This window comes from Lycorma delicatula, chromosome 1, assembly GCF_047948215.1.
Source record: "Lycorma delicatula isolate Av1 chromosome 1, ASM4794821v1, whole genome shotgun sequence".
Taxonomy (NCBI): Eukaryota; Metazoa; Arthropoda; class Insecta; order Hemiptera; family Fulgoridae; genus Lycorma; species Lycorma delicatula.
Window position 1 is genome coordinate 42,849,194 of NC_134455.1, and position 21,923 is coordinate 42,871,116.

At 29.7% G+C, this 21,923-nt stretch overlaps 1 protein-coding gene across 4 annotated transcripts in view; it reads right to left on the reverse strand.

Moving 5' to 3' along the window:
- The window catches only part of LOC142317589 (T-complex protein 1 subunit beta-like), a 119,337-nt gene that overhangs the window by 41,130 nt on the left and 56,284 nt on the right, over window positions 1–21,923 (reverse strand). For 3 of the 4 annotated variants that reach the window (XM_075354174.1, XM_075354158.1, XM_075354153.1), the window contains one exon: window positions 14,576–14,719. The exons of the other annotated variant lie outside the window; for it this stretch is intronic. In XM_075354174.1, coding sequence (XP_075210289.1) covers window positions 14,576–14,719 — 144 coding nt within the window. The remainder of the gene's footprint in view (window positions 1–14,575; window positions 14,720–21,923) is intronic. 4 annotated transcript variants of the gene reach the window in all.

Genomic DNA, 21,923 nt, shown 5'->3' on the forward strand with positions numbered 1-21,923 from the left:
ACATTTTTTAACTTCTCCTTTTCTAAGCGGTTTCATATTTCTTATTACTATTTTTTAATGTAACATTATCAGAGTATAATAAGTTTTAAAATCATATTGCAGAGTGAACGAGTAAAACTCTAACTTCGAAAAGAAGTATTTCTATACTTCAACTTTTTATGACGTGTCAAACCTATATTTCTTCTAAAGTTAATATGATGGAAATAGTTTTCAAAGTTTATCAAAGAGGTAGAGTTAACATTTTTTTTTTTGTTCAAGCGGTTCAAAACGAATAGGTACGGTCAACAAGAAATCATTATGGAACTATATATTATAACCAAAAAGTATAGGATTAAGAATGAATAATTTTCAACTTTATCACTAGGGAAAAAAAATAAATTATTAGCTCTGGCAAATTTCTAAGAAAACTTTAACCTAGCTGCCAAATTTCTGTTGCAGAAAGGAACATGGAGGACAATGCTTTTAAAGTATCACTCGAGAGATGAGAGTATTAAAGGCATATACCAAAAAAGATTAACTAGAAAGTTGATGAATTTACCAATGGTAGAAGATATTGATGAGGAATGAGATAACCTCTGTCGCACTATTGAAGAAGAAGTCGATGAGGCTGTTTGTATGAAATCGAAATTACATAAGAGGAGGGGGCCTGAGGATTTGGAATGAGAAGATATTAAGTGCCATAAAAGAGAAGCAACGTTGGTATAGAATAGGGCAAAATGATCCATCAGAAGGAATTCGATTTTCTTATAATAGAGCCAGAAACCACTCTAAATCTATTGTCAGATGTGCTCAACAGGAATGTTGGGAACAATTTATAAATACCATAAAGCAAGATTTGCATGGTAAGCAAGAACTAGCTTATACATTTCTAAAAATGATGGGTCAGGAAAACAGGGAACACATGCGGCTACAATGTGTTTCAAAGAGAAGTGAACAAGAACATTATGCTGCCTTGTAGTGTGATAGAAATGTAGATAAAGAGAATTTTGCTCAGTGTTCCTCCTGCCAGATCAATTTGAACTAACTATTGACGAGTTATAGCAGATAATTAAAAATATCAAGAATTGAAAATCGCCAGGTCCAAATGGAGTCAATGCGGAATAGATCAAATATGGAAGATTACTGTTGCATATGAAGTTGTTACACTTGTATAAATATTTGTTGGAAGAGTTACAAAATTCACAGGGCTTGAGGTAAGTCTGGAGTAACCTCATTGTTCAAGAAAGGATAACATGCTGATCCCAATAATTATCGAGGAATCGATTTGTTAGATACAGGTTACAAAATATGTGGGATTGACAGGCTCTTTAGTTGGGGAGAACAAGATGGGTTTCAGGAAGAGCGAGTGGATCATGCAAACACTATGAATGGTTATTGAGAGACACTGAAAATTTAATCATCTCTAACATCTTTCCTGTGTGGATTGGGAAAAGGCTTTCGACAACATTTGTAGACCTATGATGTGGAATATAATGTTGGATAATGGATATCACAAATATCTTGTTATTCTGCTGCTGGTTAACATTCTGAAATGGCTATTATGATTGATGTGGGAAGAAGAAAAAGAAAAAGAAGAAGAAGAAAAAGAGTAAGAAAAAGAAGAAGAAAAAGAGTAAGAAAAAGAAGAAGAAGAAGAGGAAGAAAAAGAAGAAGAAGAAAATATAAATCTAATAATAAATTGTCAATAACTGTTAATCTATACATAAAACTTCATGATGGATATAGACATAAAGTAAAATAAATGACAGCTCGATGTTAGTGGAAAAAAAAAGTATTTCCTGGGTATCTTTGAAGATTTTATTATTAGAAAAAGGTAGTTTGTGAGAGTGAAACAAGATGATGGCCTTTCTACAATGTAGTTAACTTTATGTTGTACAGAGCATTATGTGATGTAAAATTGTGTAAATATATTTTACAAATCAACCTGAGTATATCCCTTTATAAATAACATTACATACTTTATAATTACTTAAATTGGGATAACATAAAGAGTAAGTTGTGTAAACAAAGGATTCGGCATGATAACAGGGCTTACTTTACCAGAAATAAAATTTTTAAGACAAATTTTTAAGCAAGAAGCTATATCAGAATGAGTACGATAAACTTTTTATGAGCAATTGTTAAATAATTCAGAGGCCTGGTCAATATCATTATATTGACCGGCCTCTTGTCAATTTGAGGTTTTTTGAAAGAAAACTTAAGAAGAGCTCTTAAGTATTAACAAAAAGAGAATGGAGATCTGTAAGCGGTAGAAAAGAGTAAAATCTGTTAATGCACAATAGATAAGCTGCACCTGAGTCGTATTAAAAGGATGGAGGATACAAGAATGTCTAAAGAAATATTGGAGAGTAAATTGGGAAAAAAAATGATCGGTTGATGTTTAGGGAGACTTGTGAAAGATGGATGTGAGATACCAAAGGTGACATGACAATGTTAAAGATAATGATGTTTTAAAAATTAATTTTGTTGCTAATGCAAATATATATAATATACAAGTATTTAGCAATTTGCAACATTTTAATGTTTTTATTGACTACTTACTTATGCGACATGAAAAAATGTAGAATTATTCATTTTTTTATTATATATCTATAATCAATCCAAAATACAAAGTTTTTATAGCAGTATAGATTTGCATACACATTTTTTTGTGAAATTAGTAGTTACAAATGTTACAAAACCATATAGTAATGTAATTTTAAATCGCTGTAAAACCCGATTGAAAACCTTTATTTAAAACATAGTATTTCAGCTCTTGAATTATTAATAGAATAAAAATGAATAACTACATATTAAATTTAAATTAATATCAATAAAATAATAAAAAACAAAATGAAATTATTTACTTTACATAATATATAGAAAAGAGGTTAATAGAATAGTCTAGGAAAGTTAGAACAGTGTTGTAAATAGGTAAAGTTAGAAACCCAGATGTTCAGCAAGAGATCAACCAAAAGTTTAATCAAATGATGAAATAGAGCATATTTAAACTAATCACTTTCTTAATCGTTTACCCTAACAAATTCCATTTTTTAAACACAATTCTTTCTTTGTACAATATCAAAATTAAACATTCGCTTTTATTTATTTATTTATACATTTAGATAAAAATTAGTTTAACAAGAGGATTACATAAATAATAATAATAACACTGAACATAAATACAAGAAATACTGTAAACAAAGAATAAATAGATTTTAAAAAACTATTAATTAAAAGGAGCCTAGTAAAGATAAGTTTGACTGCTATTAGTTCAGTTAATGCACTTAAGTTATTTATTTTAGTTATTACAGTTTATACTGCAGTTGATTTAACAAGATTATTCTTTAGAGTGGCATAAACTGCTACCGTCATTAGACACAAAATGTAGCTTGCAGCAAGGGAAAATGCAAATGGCATTAATTAAATGACAATAACCACTCTCCTTCATGTTTCAGTAGATTAACCTTTTTTTTTTTTATAAGCTCACTCGGACATTAATACTGGACTGGAGTGGTTCAAAAGTCATCAAAGTTAAAAAATAATACGTAAATTAACAAATAAAAGTTAAAGATGGAAACAAATATTTTAATTACACAGATTTCATTTTATTTGTTTTTAAATATATTTTTTTTAAATTTTAGAGCAGAATTCTGTAATAAAATTGTTAGTACCATCAAAATTGTTAGTAAAGTACCATCAATCTATCTCTTGACGACTTGGATTCTTATCATTCACACTAACACTCCTACAATGATTTCAATTTCATTTTCATTTTTTATATAAACAAAAACCTTTTATAGAAGTAAAAAAAATGAAGCACCTTTTTATATATATATGTATATGAAATTACCTACAGTCATCATAAAAATACTCCTAAATTTTGAGTTAATACTTAGCGATAAAGAAAGAAATATGCACAAATAATAATTATAACATTGTTTCTGGCTTCACATAAAAAAAATGGTTAAACGAAGAGGCATGTTCATCAAGCATCATTAACTGTATCATAAAATAAAAAGACTAAAAGTATATTTTCAATATTATTTCTAAACTTGTATTTCTTCAATGTATCTAGTATTTTTGTAGTTCAGTCATCCAAGTGACACTTTATATTCCATAAAAAATATACTCTTTATGTTAAATTTCATAGTTTATGTATAAACATTAAATTTTACAACTTAAAATAAAATAAAATAAAAATACTGTAAAAAACTATATATATATATATATATATAGTTTTTTTTCAACTATATATATAATTTCTTTACAGTATTTTGTTTAATGAGTTTAATTTTGTTTATTTTATCAAATAAAAAATGATTCATTAATCTATTTTTATGTAAATAAATAACAGCAAAATACATAAAATAAATAAAAAATTACAACAGCAGTATTAAAAAAGATTTTTATTATAATAATCCCTCGTAAAAAATTGTTTGTTATAAAAGTAGCAGTAATATTTTACAAACGGTAAAGATATTTTGTAGTTCTATGTTTGGGTAACAGTGATTAGCATTCTTTTTGCACGTGGAGATCAACAGATCACAAAACAGCCAATCCCTGTAGTGTACACGATTAATGTTACAATAGTAAAGTCAAATTTCAGCTGCTTTTTACAGGGATTAGTGCGCTGAAATGCAACAGTACCTTCAGTTCACTGAATAAAATAAGGGGAACCGATTTCATAACTCCCTTTTGTATGATTTGAAATGCGTGATTGTTATTTTTGAGAATCGCTATGTAATTTTATGAATGTCTTATTATGTCTGTTACATTTCCTAAGCCCTAAGGTTATATCAGCACCTAATAAATATAATTAACTCATCACACAGTTTAACAAAAAAACTAAGGTGTTAAACATACACGGCGTAAAAAAAATGTTAATGGCTAACTATACATAACATTAATTTTTTTATCGTATTTTATTAATACGATTATTAAACTTTCAATTTTTGAACTCTCATTAACAAGATGTTTAAGAATGACAATACTTTTTGAGAAAGTAACAACCTGAAACTTTTCACAATAAAGGTATATTTATGTTTATATATTTAACACCTACTGTGTTATACGCTATTTTATCAAATAAAGAATAAAACTTACACATAGACAAAATAAAAAGTATCCATATTTTTAGTAATATAAATAAGAGCTTTGACTCTCATAAATCTTAAGAGTTACCAATTTGTGGTTGACAGTTTAGTAAGTTCTGATTTTACTTATTTTTATTGACAGAGCATAGATGAAATATATATGAGGAAGGAAAATTTATGATAACTATAAGCAATATGCAAAAAAACTTTCATTATTACTAATCAAGTGATTTATTTGCTTTAATCAAACCGTTTCACGATAACCAATAATTCATTACGACCCAAAACTACAATTTTCAATGTAGAGTCATTTATGGTTTTGGCACCACCATCTTTTTCTAATTAAACTCTTTTAGGGATAGGTATATTAGGAAGAGTATATCAGTGTTTCTGCAATAATCCTTGAGGTATCTGAAGGTTGATAATTCTATACTTACACTTAAATTTACACTTATATAAAATTTTTCTATTCACTGTAATTTAATATTATTTTTTTATTATTGCTTAGAAATCTCAAGTATTTCTATAAAAAAATTCTACGATTGTTACTTTATGTTACAATAAAGTTAAAAATTACATACCCTATTTTGAATATCGGATTTTAGTAGCAAAATTTAATATTTTCATTCCACAATAGTTACAATGGTATTTGTTTCCCCAAAAAACACTACTATTTATGGCATTAATAATATAAGTAAATTACTAATTTAAAGGCTTAAGATGACTAAAATAAGTCTCTTATTCAGCAGTCCTAATTAACCCAAGTACTCCTGAACTAGAACAAACTGTAAATCCATAATTAGGTATTACAAAATTAATACTTTAGGTTACAAGCAAATATAGAAGCTTTAATATTTATCAGCTTACAGTTTAAAAGACATTACAATAAATTTATGTACCGGCATAAAACATCACTACACAATTTCATTTTTCAGCTGTACTGTTCGGTTGATTAAAATATACTGACTAAAATTTCAAAAGTTACAATTTAATTTTTTCTTAATCAAATAAGATGCGTTAATAAAATTACATTTAAGGTGTGAAAAAAATGCTGTAAATAATTAATAACATTATTAACTTGTAAAATGAAATGAAATTAAAACTGTAATTTTAAATTTTTAATGAGAAATAAGTATTTAATTGTTTTAAAATTAATTTTAATTTTGCTACTGAAACATAAAACTGAATTTCAAGAAGGTTTTTTTTTAATTAATTTTTTCCTTATTTTGGTTAGTTAATACCATGGTATTTTGTTGCTTAATGAAAAAAAAAATAAAAGGATAAAAACTAAGACAAAATAAAAGGGTAAAAAAGGAAGACAAAAAACAGAATTATTTTAATATTGAGGTATAAAAAAGGTAAAAAAATATTTTAAAATTTAAGATTACTCAAGGTAAAAAGAAAAGATTTGTGATAAATCATTATTTTTTGTCCTGAGCAATATAAACGTACATCCTGAGTGTATATATCATGCAAGTGAGTGTGTGTGTGTGTGTGTGTGTGTGTGTGTGTGTGTATATATGAGATATGTCCTAAGCTTAAACATATGAAAAGTAAGTTGTCTTCTGTATTCAATCAAAATTATGAATCCCACCTACGATATACCTAAATGGAATATAAATAAATAAATAAAATGAAATAAATATTGGGTGTAGGAAGTCTGTGATTATAGAAATCTTTATTATAAATAATACTAGTTGAAATTCTAAATTTATGATGTTTTAAATTATTTTAAGAATCGGGGCATCTAAAGGTAATATATGAGGTATATTCGTAAAGTAAGGGGGTTTTGTCATTAAAAAAAAAAATTAACTCATGAGAAAAGGTTTTTACTTACAGATTTAATTTACTTATCTACTTCACTTTTCCACATAATCACCATTCAGTTCTAAGCACCAGTTTCTTTAACCCCTCTCCATAGAAGTTTGCCGTCTGGGAATTGAAACGGTTGAAAACGGCAGTCTTGAGTTCCTCATCGTTTTCAAACCGTTGTCCAAGCAAATTTTTCAAATGCAAGAAGAGGAAGTAGTCGCTAGATGCAAAATCGGGACTATATGGAAGGTGGTCAAAAAGCTAAAAAAAATCTTGACTCTTCTTCTTGGTTAAGGCAGCGGTTTGAGGACACATGTTGTCATGAAGAAGGATTACGCCGGACCACAGTTTACCACGTTGACAATTTTGGATTGCACGTCTCAGTTTGGTGAGTATTTTGCAGTACACATCAGCTGAAATTGTTGATCCACATTCCATGAAATCAACCAAAATGATGCCCTTTTCGTACCAAAAAACGGTAGCCAACATTTTTCAACTCGAGTATGGAGATGGGTTAAACATTTTCGGTTTTGGGGAAATTGAATGGTACCACCGCATTGACTGCTGTTTCGATTCTGCATTGGTGTAGGATATCCATATGTCATTGCCTGTAACAATGTGGTAAAACAAATCATCTCCATCTTGTCGATAACGGTCCAAAAACGTTCCGTCACTGCACATTCATTGCTGTTTGTGTTGGTCGGTAAGCATTTTCGGTACCCACCTTGCACACAATTTGTGATATCCGAGCTTTTCTGTGAAAATCATGTAGATAGAGGTGCGTCCAACATGCGGAAATTCATAAACCAGAGCACACATCCTTTTGGCCCTGCAGTCGTGAAACTGTGTTCAGACCTGTTAATATAAATATAATATTTAAATATAAGCCGATGGCCCTTACTTTATGAATATGCCTCGTAAAATATGAAGAGAGATTCTGTGCTGTAATTATTGTTTATAAATAATTCCATGATAAAATTTCTTAGCGTTTCATCTGAAAAATTCTGGGTTCAAATCTGGTGAGGGTTGTTATTTTTCATAAGTATAAAATTCATTTAACGTACAAAAAAATTGGAAGTGGGGAGATGCAATGAAGTGTGAGTGTAGTTAATGAAAACAGTGTAGTTATGAAAGTTACTACAATGAATGATGACAATTAGCACTGTCTTAAATAGAGTTATGTTTAGGTCAGCAATGTAATTTTTAAAATTTTAATTAACTACTTCATTATATATAAGGAACAAATAAACTGTAATTAAAACATGTTCTTAGCTAATGTAATAAAATACACGTAAAGCAAATTCTCCTAATAGCCTTTAATAAATTAAATAAACTACAAATACTCACTAATATAAAATCAAAATAAATTGTTAACTACTAGATAACTAACAAAAAAAAAGAAGAAAAAAAGAACAATTAAATAATGAAGAGAGATGTATATGTAGGGGAAAAGACTGAAGGAAGGAAAAGTGTAAACCGCACGAGGTGGGATAATCAGCTTTCCTAAAGGAAATGAGATTACCTCTTTCCCTGATCTACTTTTAAAATTGTTTTAACTGTTTCACAAGTTAGGCAATTTTTGAGACAAATAGCTACTCTACGTGTAATACATGTATATATTTTTTTAAATTTATAATATTTGAAGAAAGAGTTTAAAAAGAGTAACCATTATTTATTGTTATTTTTATTAAGTTTCAGATAAAACAATGGTTTGTATGTAAAGCAAATCTCTGAATAAACAGAGGAAGCTTAACAAAATCTTGCAACTAGAAAATTATTTATGATTTCCTTATACTAAATTTTATTTTATTTATCAACATTATTATTATTATTATTGTAAGTTTCTATGAAAATTATAATCATATTATTAACATAAAAATAAATACTGTAATTTATTGTAGTCTCATCATTTTATAAAAAAATATAATCACATTTTACTAATTAACAAAAAATAAATTTTACTAATCTTATGTCTTAATAACCATCATCTAATAATATTTTCCGTTAAGTAATATTATAAAAAAATATGTTTTTTATATTAACTCAGATGTTTTTAAATAAAAAAAATTATAAAAATTAAAAAAAAACGACTGTCAAAAAAAAATTAAAAAGCATGATTGCCAAAAAAAAAAACCGTTGACAATTATTGCTCTTTAATGTAGAATAATTAAAGAAGGTGCACGTGACAAATTGTATACATATTTTTTCAAACTTTTTAAATCTATTTAAGCATATTTATATAGCCTATGACATTCCCAGTAACATAAGGATTCCATCCAACACGTGGTCATACATCTAAATCGGTACAGCCATTGAGCTGCTAAAATGAAACAAACATGTATATACATATATAAACAGTAACAGTTACATGGTATTAATGTGTAAGCGATCTACCTCTGTCATTAGTTAGTTCTAAATTGGCATCACTGAAATTCTATATTAAAATAAGTATATAAATACAAAAAAGAACGAATAAATGGACTAATTTAAGAAAAAATTAACCTTTATAATTATACGCTTATAATTTATAAATATAATCAAAGCAAACTTAATCTATGCCCGCTTTACTCAATAACCTTGACTAGCGCGCGAAGGTTAGTGAGCGAAACGAGCATAGGTTAAGTTTGGTTAGATATTTATAATTTCAGTATTAATTAAATAAAAATAATTCCATTTATTATTAAATTAGTCCATTTATTCATTCTTTTTGTATCTATTTTCTTAGTTCAATATATCGTTTCAGCAGCACCATCTAAGAACTAACTACAGAGGTAGATCGCTTACTACATTAATACCAATTACAATCCTTTTTGGGGAGTCGTATAAAAACACTAGTTACATGAATAAAAGTGATCATTTGATCTATCAAATGTAGATTTGAAAAATTAATCAGATGAATGAGTCGTTTTTGTATAACTCACATCTCAACACTTCATTCTGAATGACTCGGAAACCTCATATCTCATATGCAAGATGGGAATTATTTAAAAACGACTCAAGTCATTTGATAGGATTCTTTTAATTTAAACATTTTTTTAAACATATATAAGTAAATATAGTGGTACCTTGAGATACGAATTTAATTCGTTCTGTGATCATCATCGTATGGCAAAAAAATTGTATCTCAAATTTTTCCCATTTAAAATAATGTAATATATATTAATACGTTCTATCGATATGAAACTAACCCAAAACACAGTTAAATTACATATAATATACACAATTTGTATATAAATAAACAAGTAATAACACACATAATGTTTATTAATTTATTTATTAATATATTAATAACACACAATGGTTATTTATCATCACTTTAACGTCGGGCCTTTTTGGCCTCACTTTCCTGACTTTCACTGCGCGAGACCTTCACAAGGCAACGATCGAGGTCTGTTTCTGCCTTCTTTTTAAAATTTTACGAAAGAATGTGAGACACCTATCATCAAATAAGGCACTCGCTCTCCCTGTAGATAATTTCTCTGGGTGTCTTTTTTCCACAAAATCAGACACTTCCTGATATGATGATACGAGCGCCACGCTCATGCTTTGCAATAATTTCATGTTTCGCTTTCATTGAGATCATTTTCTTAGGCTTTTTCTTTTCACCAGTTTTGTCTTTAACTTTGGGATCCACGGTTAAAATAACAAAATATGCAGAGTACAGTATATATACTATCCAAAATGACACGAAAAACAGGCACAAACAAAGCGAATAACACGTCGTGGCGGCCATACAGAGGACTCTGGTCTCAACAACCAAACAGAGCGACATAGCGGGCAGAAGTGGCGGGAGGAAAGCTGAGCGAACGCTCTGCTATCTAGGGATCACCTATGCAATTATCGCACATCGCAAATTCATATCTCAAATTTTTCGTTGTATGTCGAGGTTTAAATTTTAGAATATTTCATGTTGTATCTCAAAACATTCGTATGTTAAGACATTCGTATCTCAAGGTACCACTGTTTATACATTTATACAGCCTATGACACTCCCAGTAACGTAAGGATTCCAACGCGCGGTGATACATCTAAATTGGTTCAGCTGTTGAGGTGGAAAAAACATATATACATGTACTCTAAATACATTACAATCTTTTTTGTGCAGTTTGTGTAAAAAGGAACAGTATAAATAATAAAAGTAATAATTTAAGTCTTTCAATTAGTAAATGAAAGAACATTAAGCAGAATAATAAAAATAAATAATGTTGAAAAAATAAAGAAAAACTTGAAGAGTGGCACCTTAGCAGAACTGTGGGTATTCTAAGCGACAATTTTTCTACAATAATAAGATTTGAAACTTACGCAGAGATTTGACATTTTTAATACAAAAATCATTAATACTTAAACAGCTTCAGAAATAATTAATCTCAAAATAGCTTAAAAAATTTGTTACATATTATATTTAAATAATATGTTTATAAACTCTTTTATTGATGGTTTAAAATAAACCATCAAAAGTTAGAAGAATCTGTTTAGTACATATTCTTGGCAGCTTTTATCTTACAGAATCTACTTTTGATATCGTTTAATTATTTGTTGAAGTTCGCATAGTTTTTCATTTGAAATTTATTTTAAAATGACTAATGGTTATTGTTTTGTAATTAAATACAATAAAAATGTTTTTAATCAAGATTTAAAAAAAAAATGATATTGTAACGTACGACTGATTAATTGCAATTCAATTAATTGATTCTTAAGTTTATATGAATCTGATATAGGAGTAAATATTTTTAAGATATATTTAGACGAGAAATCCATTATTATAATGTTAAAGGGAAAATAGTTTTTATTATTCAAGATTTATATCTTAATAATTGTTTATAAGTACAGCAGAATCTTAGAAATCCAAGTTTGCTATTATTATTATTATTTTTTTATAACATTTTTCTATAGTATCCATTATATATCTTTTCAAATATGTGTACAGTAAAGCAAATTAGTTTAATGTCGTCTAATGAAGTTGCTAAAACATAGTATTTTACAACATAGATTACATTAAAGTAATACTCTACAATCATTTTTTAAATATGTTTTCTTTTGTTCAATCGGTGTAATTTTTTGGATTAAAATATGTTTCATCAAATGGAAGTAAAAAAAAAAATTCTGTATAAATGTTGATACAAATCATTAAAATTTACAATTTTCATGGATGTGCTAGATCAGACCACCAAGAACTTAGAATTAATGGAGTTGGATAACTATTCTATATTTATTACAGGTTGAATGAGGATGCAAACTATTCAGATTTTTTTTTTATTAGTTGTTTAAAAATTCACTGAAAAAGTAATAATGTTTTTGTAAAAGAAAATCTTTTAATTGTATTTTAAATAAATGAATTTAAATGGGATCGGTAATTTATTAAAAAATGCAAGTATAATAAGATCCTTTCTTGTTGGCAAAAGTACAGAATGGACCAAATAAAACTGACCCCAGGAAATAAAAATTTAAAAATGAAAAGCAATAAGTAATATTAAATTACCTAAATTTATTGATTTTAATGTTTAAAAGTGTTGCAACATAATTTTAAAGTCTCTGTTTCAAAAACTCATCACCAGCCACTATATAAAGTTCGGCGTGGTGAATCATGTTCAGAAAACTTTCCTGCAATTCTCAAACTGGAATCCTGGCAATCTCTTGTCATAAATTTTCTTTTAACTTGTCCAGCATCTGCGAGTCGTTCTTGTAGACTATTCCTTTCGGATAGGCCAAGAGGTAAAAATCACAAGACGATAAGTCTGGAGATCAGGTGGCCACAAATCCTTACAGATTGTTCTATCCTTAGTGAAATCTTGGTGGATTCGAGTGAGAGACCAGTCAGAGATGTACTAAGCTGTTCCATCTGTTGGATGTACCCGTAAAAAAGTTCATCTGGAGTCTAGTTATGCGTAAATTCTATGTAAAGTCATATAAATAGACACTGATATTAACAAACAGTCTCCTCAAAGAATACAGGTCCAATTATCCGGCTTCTAGAAATTGCAGACAAAACACCAATTTTTAATCATATACTGGTTTCTGATTGGTCTCATTCGGATTTTGTGAAGCCCACTGCTGCATATTCTGAGAATTAACGTAGGCTGATAGATAGGACCACGCTTCACATGTTGAAATGAAGAGAAAAGGATTAAGGAATCATTCGCTTATATTCTATAAGAGCCACCGGTAGTAATTCACTCGTTTGTCTTTATTATGTTGTTTTAATTTATGCACTATACTCACATGATAGGCTTTCATTTGTAAAACATGAAGTATACGCAAACAAGATGTTCAAGAAACTCCAGTTTATTGGGCTAATCACCACGATGACTTGTGACGGCTCCTTCCAATGTGATATATAGTATATAAGCAACAACTTTCGGAGTTTGAACAGTTGGTTGTTTCACTCTCTTCACATTAGCAACAGAGCCATTTCTTTGTAACAACTAATACGCATACGCAACAAACACCATCTTCTGACGCAGGATGTGTCAGATGGCTGAAACCGGTTTTATACGGCCGACCCGGTATTACGCTGAGTTACAAAAAAATAATTCAGCTGTCTGATTAGAAAAGGGCTGGATATTGTATCTTTTTTTTAAGATTAAGTGATTGCTGTAGACTACATTTATAACGTAGACTACAACCGTTGTTTTATATTTAATATTAACACATGTAAATGTATCCATATACAGCACACTACCCTTAAAAATATATGTCCGAATCGATTATAACAGAAATTAAGAGAAAAACTCGTAAAGAAAAATATAACAAATAGAACAATATAATCAACCCAAGAGTACAATATACATATGTGTAACTTTAAAATCTCCTAAAAGAAATTGATATTATTTTAGGGATCTCTTGATGAATCCTGAAAATTATAAGTAGATCTATTTCTAAATAAAACAAATTTAAAAGAAAGAAAACATATAGAAACAAGTTCCAGTTCAGTTAAAAACTAATTGAATTATACATGTAAGAAAATGAATTATTAGGTAATTAATTTGTTGAATATAAATTTTTAACTGCTTTACAAAAGCCTTTAAAGCTCAATCAATGGTTTAGACCGATTACTGAGACCAAACCAATCTCAGAACTATTTTGAGATGGTACCACTAACTGTGTCTTAGTTAGTGGTATCTAAAGAAACCAGTCAAATAACAGATCAGTTAAAAATTCGTATTTTTAAAAATGGACTTACCAAATGGATAACACAGTTTGCGACCATATCTATACATATAAATTCTCAAAAAAAAAAAATATAATATAACCTCCAGCAATACAATACGCGAGCTGAAAGTCTGCCCCTCACCAACTGCTATGTCTGTGTGCTAGTGTATCTAGTGCGATCAGATGATGTCATCTGGTTTGATAGTACAACAAATCCTTCTTTCTGCCTACCCTTCTTGCCTTTTAAGCTAGCTATAGTTTGGTTGACAAAGACAGAGACAAACCCTCAGCTCATTTAGAGTAATTTCAGTTGGAATCGACTAAAACAATTACAACAGCAATAATCAGTGATGAAAAGCTACCTGTATAGTAGATGAAAATAGTTTTCAAATATGTAAAAAGTTTTAATTAAAATGTAAATTTTGTTTCTTTAGACTAGGCGATTAGTTTACAAGATAATCAAAAATATTTAAATATAAAATTCAATAATAGCGTTATAAGTTATAAATCAGACATTACATAAGATTTACAATACTTACTTTGAAATCGATATAGCCATTCTTGTCCATATCAAATGTTCGAAATACATGGTCACAAAACTCTTCTGCATTGCCACTTGGAAAAAACATCTTGTACATGACTACAAACTTGGCCGGTGTCAACCGCCCGTTCGGACAGTCTTGCTGTAACAGGAAAAAGAAATCAATTATTTTTTTCAATATATCAACAATATTTTTTGTTTTCTATATTTAAAAAAAATTCAATACGTTGGAGTAAACTTTGTATTACCATAAAATTTGAGCAGTGTGTCTCGATGAGTGTAAAAAAATATATGTAAATAGTTCTTTAGAAATCATCTTTCATCCTCAAGGTAGGAAAAAAAATTCTGCCTTTATAACATGTTTAATGAAAACAAGCCATCTAGTTTTAAGTGTTTTCCAATATATGAGAGTTAAGTTTCTGTAACTCCTATAAATAATTCATCCCTTAAATTTGTTTTACAAGAGGGATAATTATGAAATAGCATCCACACCAAATTGCTAGCTTCTATTTAACAGGTTCTAAATTATTTAAGGAAATTTTGAAGTCCATACTTCAACTATTTCACTCACAAGTTTTTTTATAGGAGACAAGGTATTTTTTTGTGAATTTTGGAATTACCATGTGTGATTTCAAATCATTTCGATATCAATAGGTATGAAAATATCTACAAAACTGTTTGTTTTGAAATACAATGAAATTTAATGACCTTGAAAATTTCAAGATCGATTTCAGAAGAAGTTCTTACAGATCCTACTCTAAAATAGAGTTATTTATCAAAAACTAGTTCATCCAGGTAACTTTTTGCAGTCAATTATCTTTCTTTCTTTTTCCTGTTTAGCCTCCAGTAACTACCGTTTAGATAATTCTTCAGAGGATGAATGAGGATGATATGCATGAGTGTAAATGAAGTGTAGTCTTGTACATTCTCAGTTCGACCATTCCTGAGTTGTGTGGTTAATTGAAACCTAACCACCAAAGAACACCGGTATCCATGATCTAGTTTTCAAATCTGTGTAAAAATAACTGGCTTTACTAGGACTTGAACGCTGTAACTCTTGACTTCCAAATCAGCTGATTTGGGAAGACGCGTTAACCACTAGATCAACCAGGTGGGTTGCAGTCAATTATCTGAATACATTAATCTTCTACTGTTTTAATAAGTAACAAAAATAAAATCTTTTTACATGTTTTACCATTCTTTAAATGAGTAAGGTGTATAGACCATGAATGCAATTTTTCCTTACAATAAGATAAAAAAAAAAAATCAGATTACCTTGAGTTGTATATATTACGATGACTTTTCAATTGTTAGAAACAAATGTTAAGTTTTAATAAAACTTAAACCGCTTCACTTTGATATAACAGTTAAGTTAAATTCTCTAAAAAAATGATGTAGAATTACTCTAGACAAAGAGAAATTAGAATAACCAAACCAGACAATTTCTCTCATAAAATAGCTATGCATCTATGAACATGAAGCTCTTTTGAAAACAAAATGGGATGTACTGAATAATTAGTGATCGGTGTCAGGAACATTAATGGTAATTTTAAACATATTGGTGAATGTATAGAGAGGAAATGTCTAATTAAAAGAAAGAAAAGTTTGTAACTAAGGCAATTTCATCAAAACTGTAACAGAATTAGAAATAAAAATGTTTTTTTGTTTATTCAGCATAATTTACTTGGATTATGAGACTGTAGTTAACACGTTTGATAAAGTAAAGGGCAATAAATTTGTGTATCTAATAATCTGTTTGTTTTTACAAAAATTAAATTTATTTTGAAGGAGTAAAGTTATCCTTTAAGAATATAAATTTTTGTAACACGATTGAGTAAAACAAAAATGTATACAGTTTCGGTGTTGCTGAAAGAGCATTTCATTTTCATCACATTTCTGTGGCATGTTATTTTTTCTTCAGGGAAATTATCAAAAAACTCTATAGTTGAAAAAATAATCATTCTCATTCGATAAAATAAATATTTTAAATAGTTATTAAATAATCAAAAAACTTAAAAATATACAAATTAATTAATAAATCTGTTTCTGATGACAAACAGTCCTACACTCGATTACAACTAGTTTATGAGTTTTGTACGATATGAATAACCGACTAGCCCGACTGGTTTTCAAACCCTGAACCTTCCTTTCAGATGAAAGGCATAGACGATACCATTACACCATAGGGGTCGGTATGTAATAAATACGATTAGTCATTGTAATATACAATCCACATGTGCAAAAAAAGTTATAATAAAAATACTGTCCAAACTAAATAAGCAATTAATGAATATATATAGATATATAAAAGGTGGGGGGAGAACCCAATCTGAAAGGTTTTGGCTGTCTCTGATTAGCGGTTTAGATTTACTTGAAAAAAATTATAATAATGAAAAAGAGATGTACAATTTTCTATTATTTTAATATTTTATTATAAAATATAATGTTATAAATATTAATATTTTAATACCTCATATCTGCTGAGAAAACATTTTTCAGCAGAAGTGAGATTTTTATAAAATAATTTTAAAATTCATTAAACACACATTTATGTATTTAATTATAAAAAAAATAATACTAATAATAATAAGTAAAAATACAGGAAATTCGAAAAAAATGGTGGAAAAAATATAGATATAGACACACGATACTTCAATTAAGTGTTGCAAGCAAATAACAAAAATATTAAAAACAAAGTGAAAAATGTAATGTAATTTACAACTGTACGAATATACTACACGAATTCAATGAAACTATATTTTAAAATTCTATAACTCGCGTATCTACGCTCCCGTTGGAGCGCACTAAAAACACATGCGCACGCGCGCGCGCGCACACACACTTTTAATACCCCTATTTTTCTGTTTCGCCTCCGGAACCACCGTAAGGTATTACTTCAGAGAATGAATGAATATGATCTATGAATGTAAATGAAGTGTAGTCTTGCGCAGTCTCAGGTCGACCATTCCTGAGATGTTAGTACCCATAAAAAAGAGCCGGTTAGCGAAGCAATTACCGCTCCGTATAAAATTCACTTCGTGTAATAACACTTAAAAGAAGAACATTTTATTTCGCTTTACATTACTTTTTTCCAAAACGAAGTTTTTTTTACATTTCTCTGCCGTTCTTCACCTGGAATAAAATTACCAAAAATTCTTGTCGGTCCGGTCGGCAAAAAAGAACAAGAGAAAGAAAATATGACTTGCACCGATGTATTCTCAAGACGGGTCGTCGACTGGTTACATATCAAGGTTATATAGTCGACTCGACAGATGTTAATTTAAGTTTTTATGTAATCTTGAACCGTAGACTCGGTATTTCAAGTTGAAAGTAAGATTTTTAAACTTTCATTTTTTTTAAAATGCTTTGTTTAATTTTTTAAGACAAAACTTTTATTTTAAGATGCAATTAACTAATTCCTTCTTTGAAATAAAATAATAATTTTAAATTACCGTAGTTAAATTTAAAGAAACCAGTTATTATTATTAAGCTAAACAAGCTAACTTCTTAAGTAAATATTAAAATCTCGATTGAAGTTGTTAAATATCTAAGCCGTCATTTTCAGCTTCATACCTGCAGTACCAAATTTAAATTATATTTTCGAAATTACAACGACCGGAAAAAATGTTTTTTAAGGTGAAAAAATGAGAAAGTATATTTTTCAATTTAACTTCCGCTAGAAGAATATTTAAGAGTTACTAAATAAAATACTAGTAATATTCAGAAATTCATCGACGCTTAACAAATCAAGAAGTTAGAATAACCTTTAAAATTTAGTTCGATAAGATAAGCGAGGAGGATCGTTCGTCAACATATCACAATGCCCTCTACTTGAATTTATTGTCATTTATGATGTTATTAAAGCGGAGTGTAGTCATCTTTCCTTTTATTTATAACTTTATATATCTCCAATAAAAAAGAATAGTTTGTTTGCTGTATGCGCTCACATTTTTATTTTGTCACCGTTGTAACAGAAATATAATTAAGAGAAATCACTAATCTTTTTTTATTTAACGAATACCTGCAAAATATTTAATATTCTCACAAACACGAGGATATGAACGCGTCAAGGGTCCAGAAGGCTTCGCCCCCTGGCTAGACGGTCGGGCGATCGAAGCGGTCAGGGCTCGCTTCGATCGCCCGACCGGCTAGTAATCGATAATGCCGCTCTGATCTAGATTTCATTACGTTTTCCCTTGATCCTTTCAGGATTTTTTTTGTATAAATAAAACAACGGTACGATCGGAACAAAATACTTGTTTCGTATAACAGTTAGTTATTTGAAAACAATCGAGAAGTAATAAAAGAAACCACGCCCACCGGGACCATCAACGGTTGAATCGCATGCGATCTAGAATAGGTAAATATAATTTAAATAGAAATCAGAATTTCAATAAACTATTCCTTTAAAAAATCAGCGGTTTTTGCACGGTTCACTAAATACATAAGTCGAGATAATCGTCTTATTTCTTTAAATTTATATCCGTCGAATAGATTAACATGACGACGATCGATATGCTGAGTAAAGTACTTCGGTTTTATAAAAGCGACACGAATGGAATGTAAACTGCTACAATCGATATATAAATAAACACAAATCAATGTCAATGACAGAAATTACTATTAAAAAAGGAGGGATGGAAACAAAAAGCCTTGTATATAACAGCGTACGGGGGAATTTGTGTGAGCAAGGAAGATGTAGTGTATAAAAGACAAATCGACAGGGAAATACACGTTAGGTACAACCGATCGGACATGATTGGTCGTCACGCAAGGAATAAATAATATAACAGATAGTAAATAAAGTAAGGAAAAATGTATTTATTTAAAACTTCTTACCCGATCAAAATAATTTGATTCGATTCGATACGAATTGTTCGATAAATATTACACAAAAATATAAAATATAATAAATAAATAAATTCCTTATTTTCGTAACGCGTTAATAAAAAAATATGAACTTCAAACGCTGTCGTGTCTTAGTTTTAATTAACTTGCGTTTATTACTTTGTACATTAATTTGTCGAACAAACCACACAATCATGTAAAAGAACAGAGGGCAGACAAACCGATCTCTCAACTGCTGTGCGCACCAGTCGGATAGTGTTGTAACCGTTACAACACTCTTGTGACGCTTGGAAGCCATGGCTTCCAAGCTAAGCCATGGTTTAACCTGATCACATTGAATTTTGTGAGCAAATTCTCGTCTTTATACTTGCTACTGGTTTAGGCCCAATTTTATGTTGGATATGTATATGACATATGAAATTACCAAAGCTATGTTTATCATGCCATAAAACACACAATGGGGCCGCCTTTTTGACTTACAACTAGAAGACATTTGATTACACAGTTGATCCATTGAATCTACTCCGCTTTTAGTAACCTTGTATATTTCAATGATGTGTAGCTATTTGGAGTTCGGGTCGATTGTTGACTTTTCATCACATGTTGGTAGTAGCAAGACTACTTTATTACTTTTTACCTTATAGGATACCACAGTTTTGAATTCATCAAAGCAAAACATACTCAATCCAATTTTTCTGCCCTTTAGATTGACCATTTTAGGGGGTATCTCGTGTTTGTCCTTACACAAAGTCCCAACAATAGTTAGTTTGTAAGGATGATCAAGTAACAAGGTGGCTAGAGGCACTGAATTAAACCAATTATCAATTGTGATATTCTGATTGGAACCATGAATAGTTTCTGACAATTTTTTGACAAAAAATTTCCAGTTTGCATTGTTTTCACAGTATAAGGAATTGCACCTACCATGAATTTAGTTGAACTCTCACACATCATGACAATCTTAATCCCGTATTTTTCAGACACTTATTAGGGATATACATTCTGAAGCTACAATGACCTCAATTGCATTTTGAGGTCATTGTAACTGTTCATCGATTGTTACAAATGACTAAGGTTTATAAGAACTTCGACAGGCTGCAACAAAACAATCCCACACTTCTCTTATTGGTGCAAAGCTTTCTATGTTCTTCTCAAATTTCAGCATGATTATACAAACTGGTGTGTAATATTTATGAAAAGGGGAATTTCCGTCAGACTTCAAAAAAAGTGTTGTAGTAATGATACCAAAGAAAGCAGGGGCAGATAAATGTGAAGAATACAGAACAATTAGTTTAACTAGTCATGCATAAAAAATCTTAACCAGAATTCTATACAGAAGAATTGAGAGGAGAGTGGAGGAAGTGTTAGGAGAAGACCAATTTGGTTTCAGGAAAAGTATAGGGACAAGGGAAGCAATTTTAGGCCTCAGATTAATAGTAGAAGGAAGATTAAAGAAAAACAAACCGACATACTTGGCGTTTATAGACCTAGAAAAGGCATTCGATAACGTAGACTGGAAATAAAATGTTCAGCATTTTAAAAAAATTAGGGTTCAAATACAGAGATAGAAGAACAATTGCTAACATGTACAGGAACCAAACAGCAACAGTAACAATTGAAGAACATAAGAAACAAGCCGTAATAAGAAAGGGAGTCCGACAAGGGAGTTCCCTGTCTTCGTTACTTTTTAATCTTTACATGGAACTAGCAGTTAATGATGTTAAAGAACAATTTAGATTCGGAGTAACAGTACAAGGTGAAAAGATAAAGACGCTATGATTTGCTGATGATATAGTAATTCTAGCCGAGAGTAAAAAGGATTTAGAAGAAACAATGAACGGCATAGATGAAGTCTATGCCGTTCATGCCGATGTTCATGCATCGCATGAAAATAAACAAGAACAAAACTAAAGTAATGAAATGCAGTGGAAATAACAAAGATGGACCGCTGAATGTGAAAATAGGAGGAGAAAAGATTATGGACGTAGAAGAATTTTGTTATTTGGGAAGTAGAATTACTAAAGATGGACGAAGCAGGAGCATATAAAATGCTGAATAGCACAAGCTAAACGAGCTTTCAGTAAGAAATATAATTTGTTTACATCAAAAATTAATTTAAATGACAGGAAAAGATTTTTGAAAGTATATGTTTGGAGTGTCGCTTTATATGGAAATGAAACTTGGACGATCGGAGTATCTGAGAAGAAAAGGTTAGAAGCTTTTGAAATGCGGTGCTATAGGAGAATGTTAAAAATCAGATGGGTGGATAAAGTGACAAATTAAGAGGTATTGCGGCAAATAGATGAAGAAAGAAGCATTTGGAAAAATATAGTTAAAAGAAGAGACAGACTTATAGGCCACATACTAAGGCATCCTGGAATAGTCGCTTTAATATTGGAAGGACATGTAGAAGGGAAAAATTGTGTAGGCAGGCCACGTTTGGAGTATGTAAAACAAATTGTTGGGGATGTAGGATGTAGAGGGTATACTGAAATGAA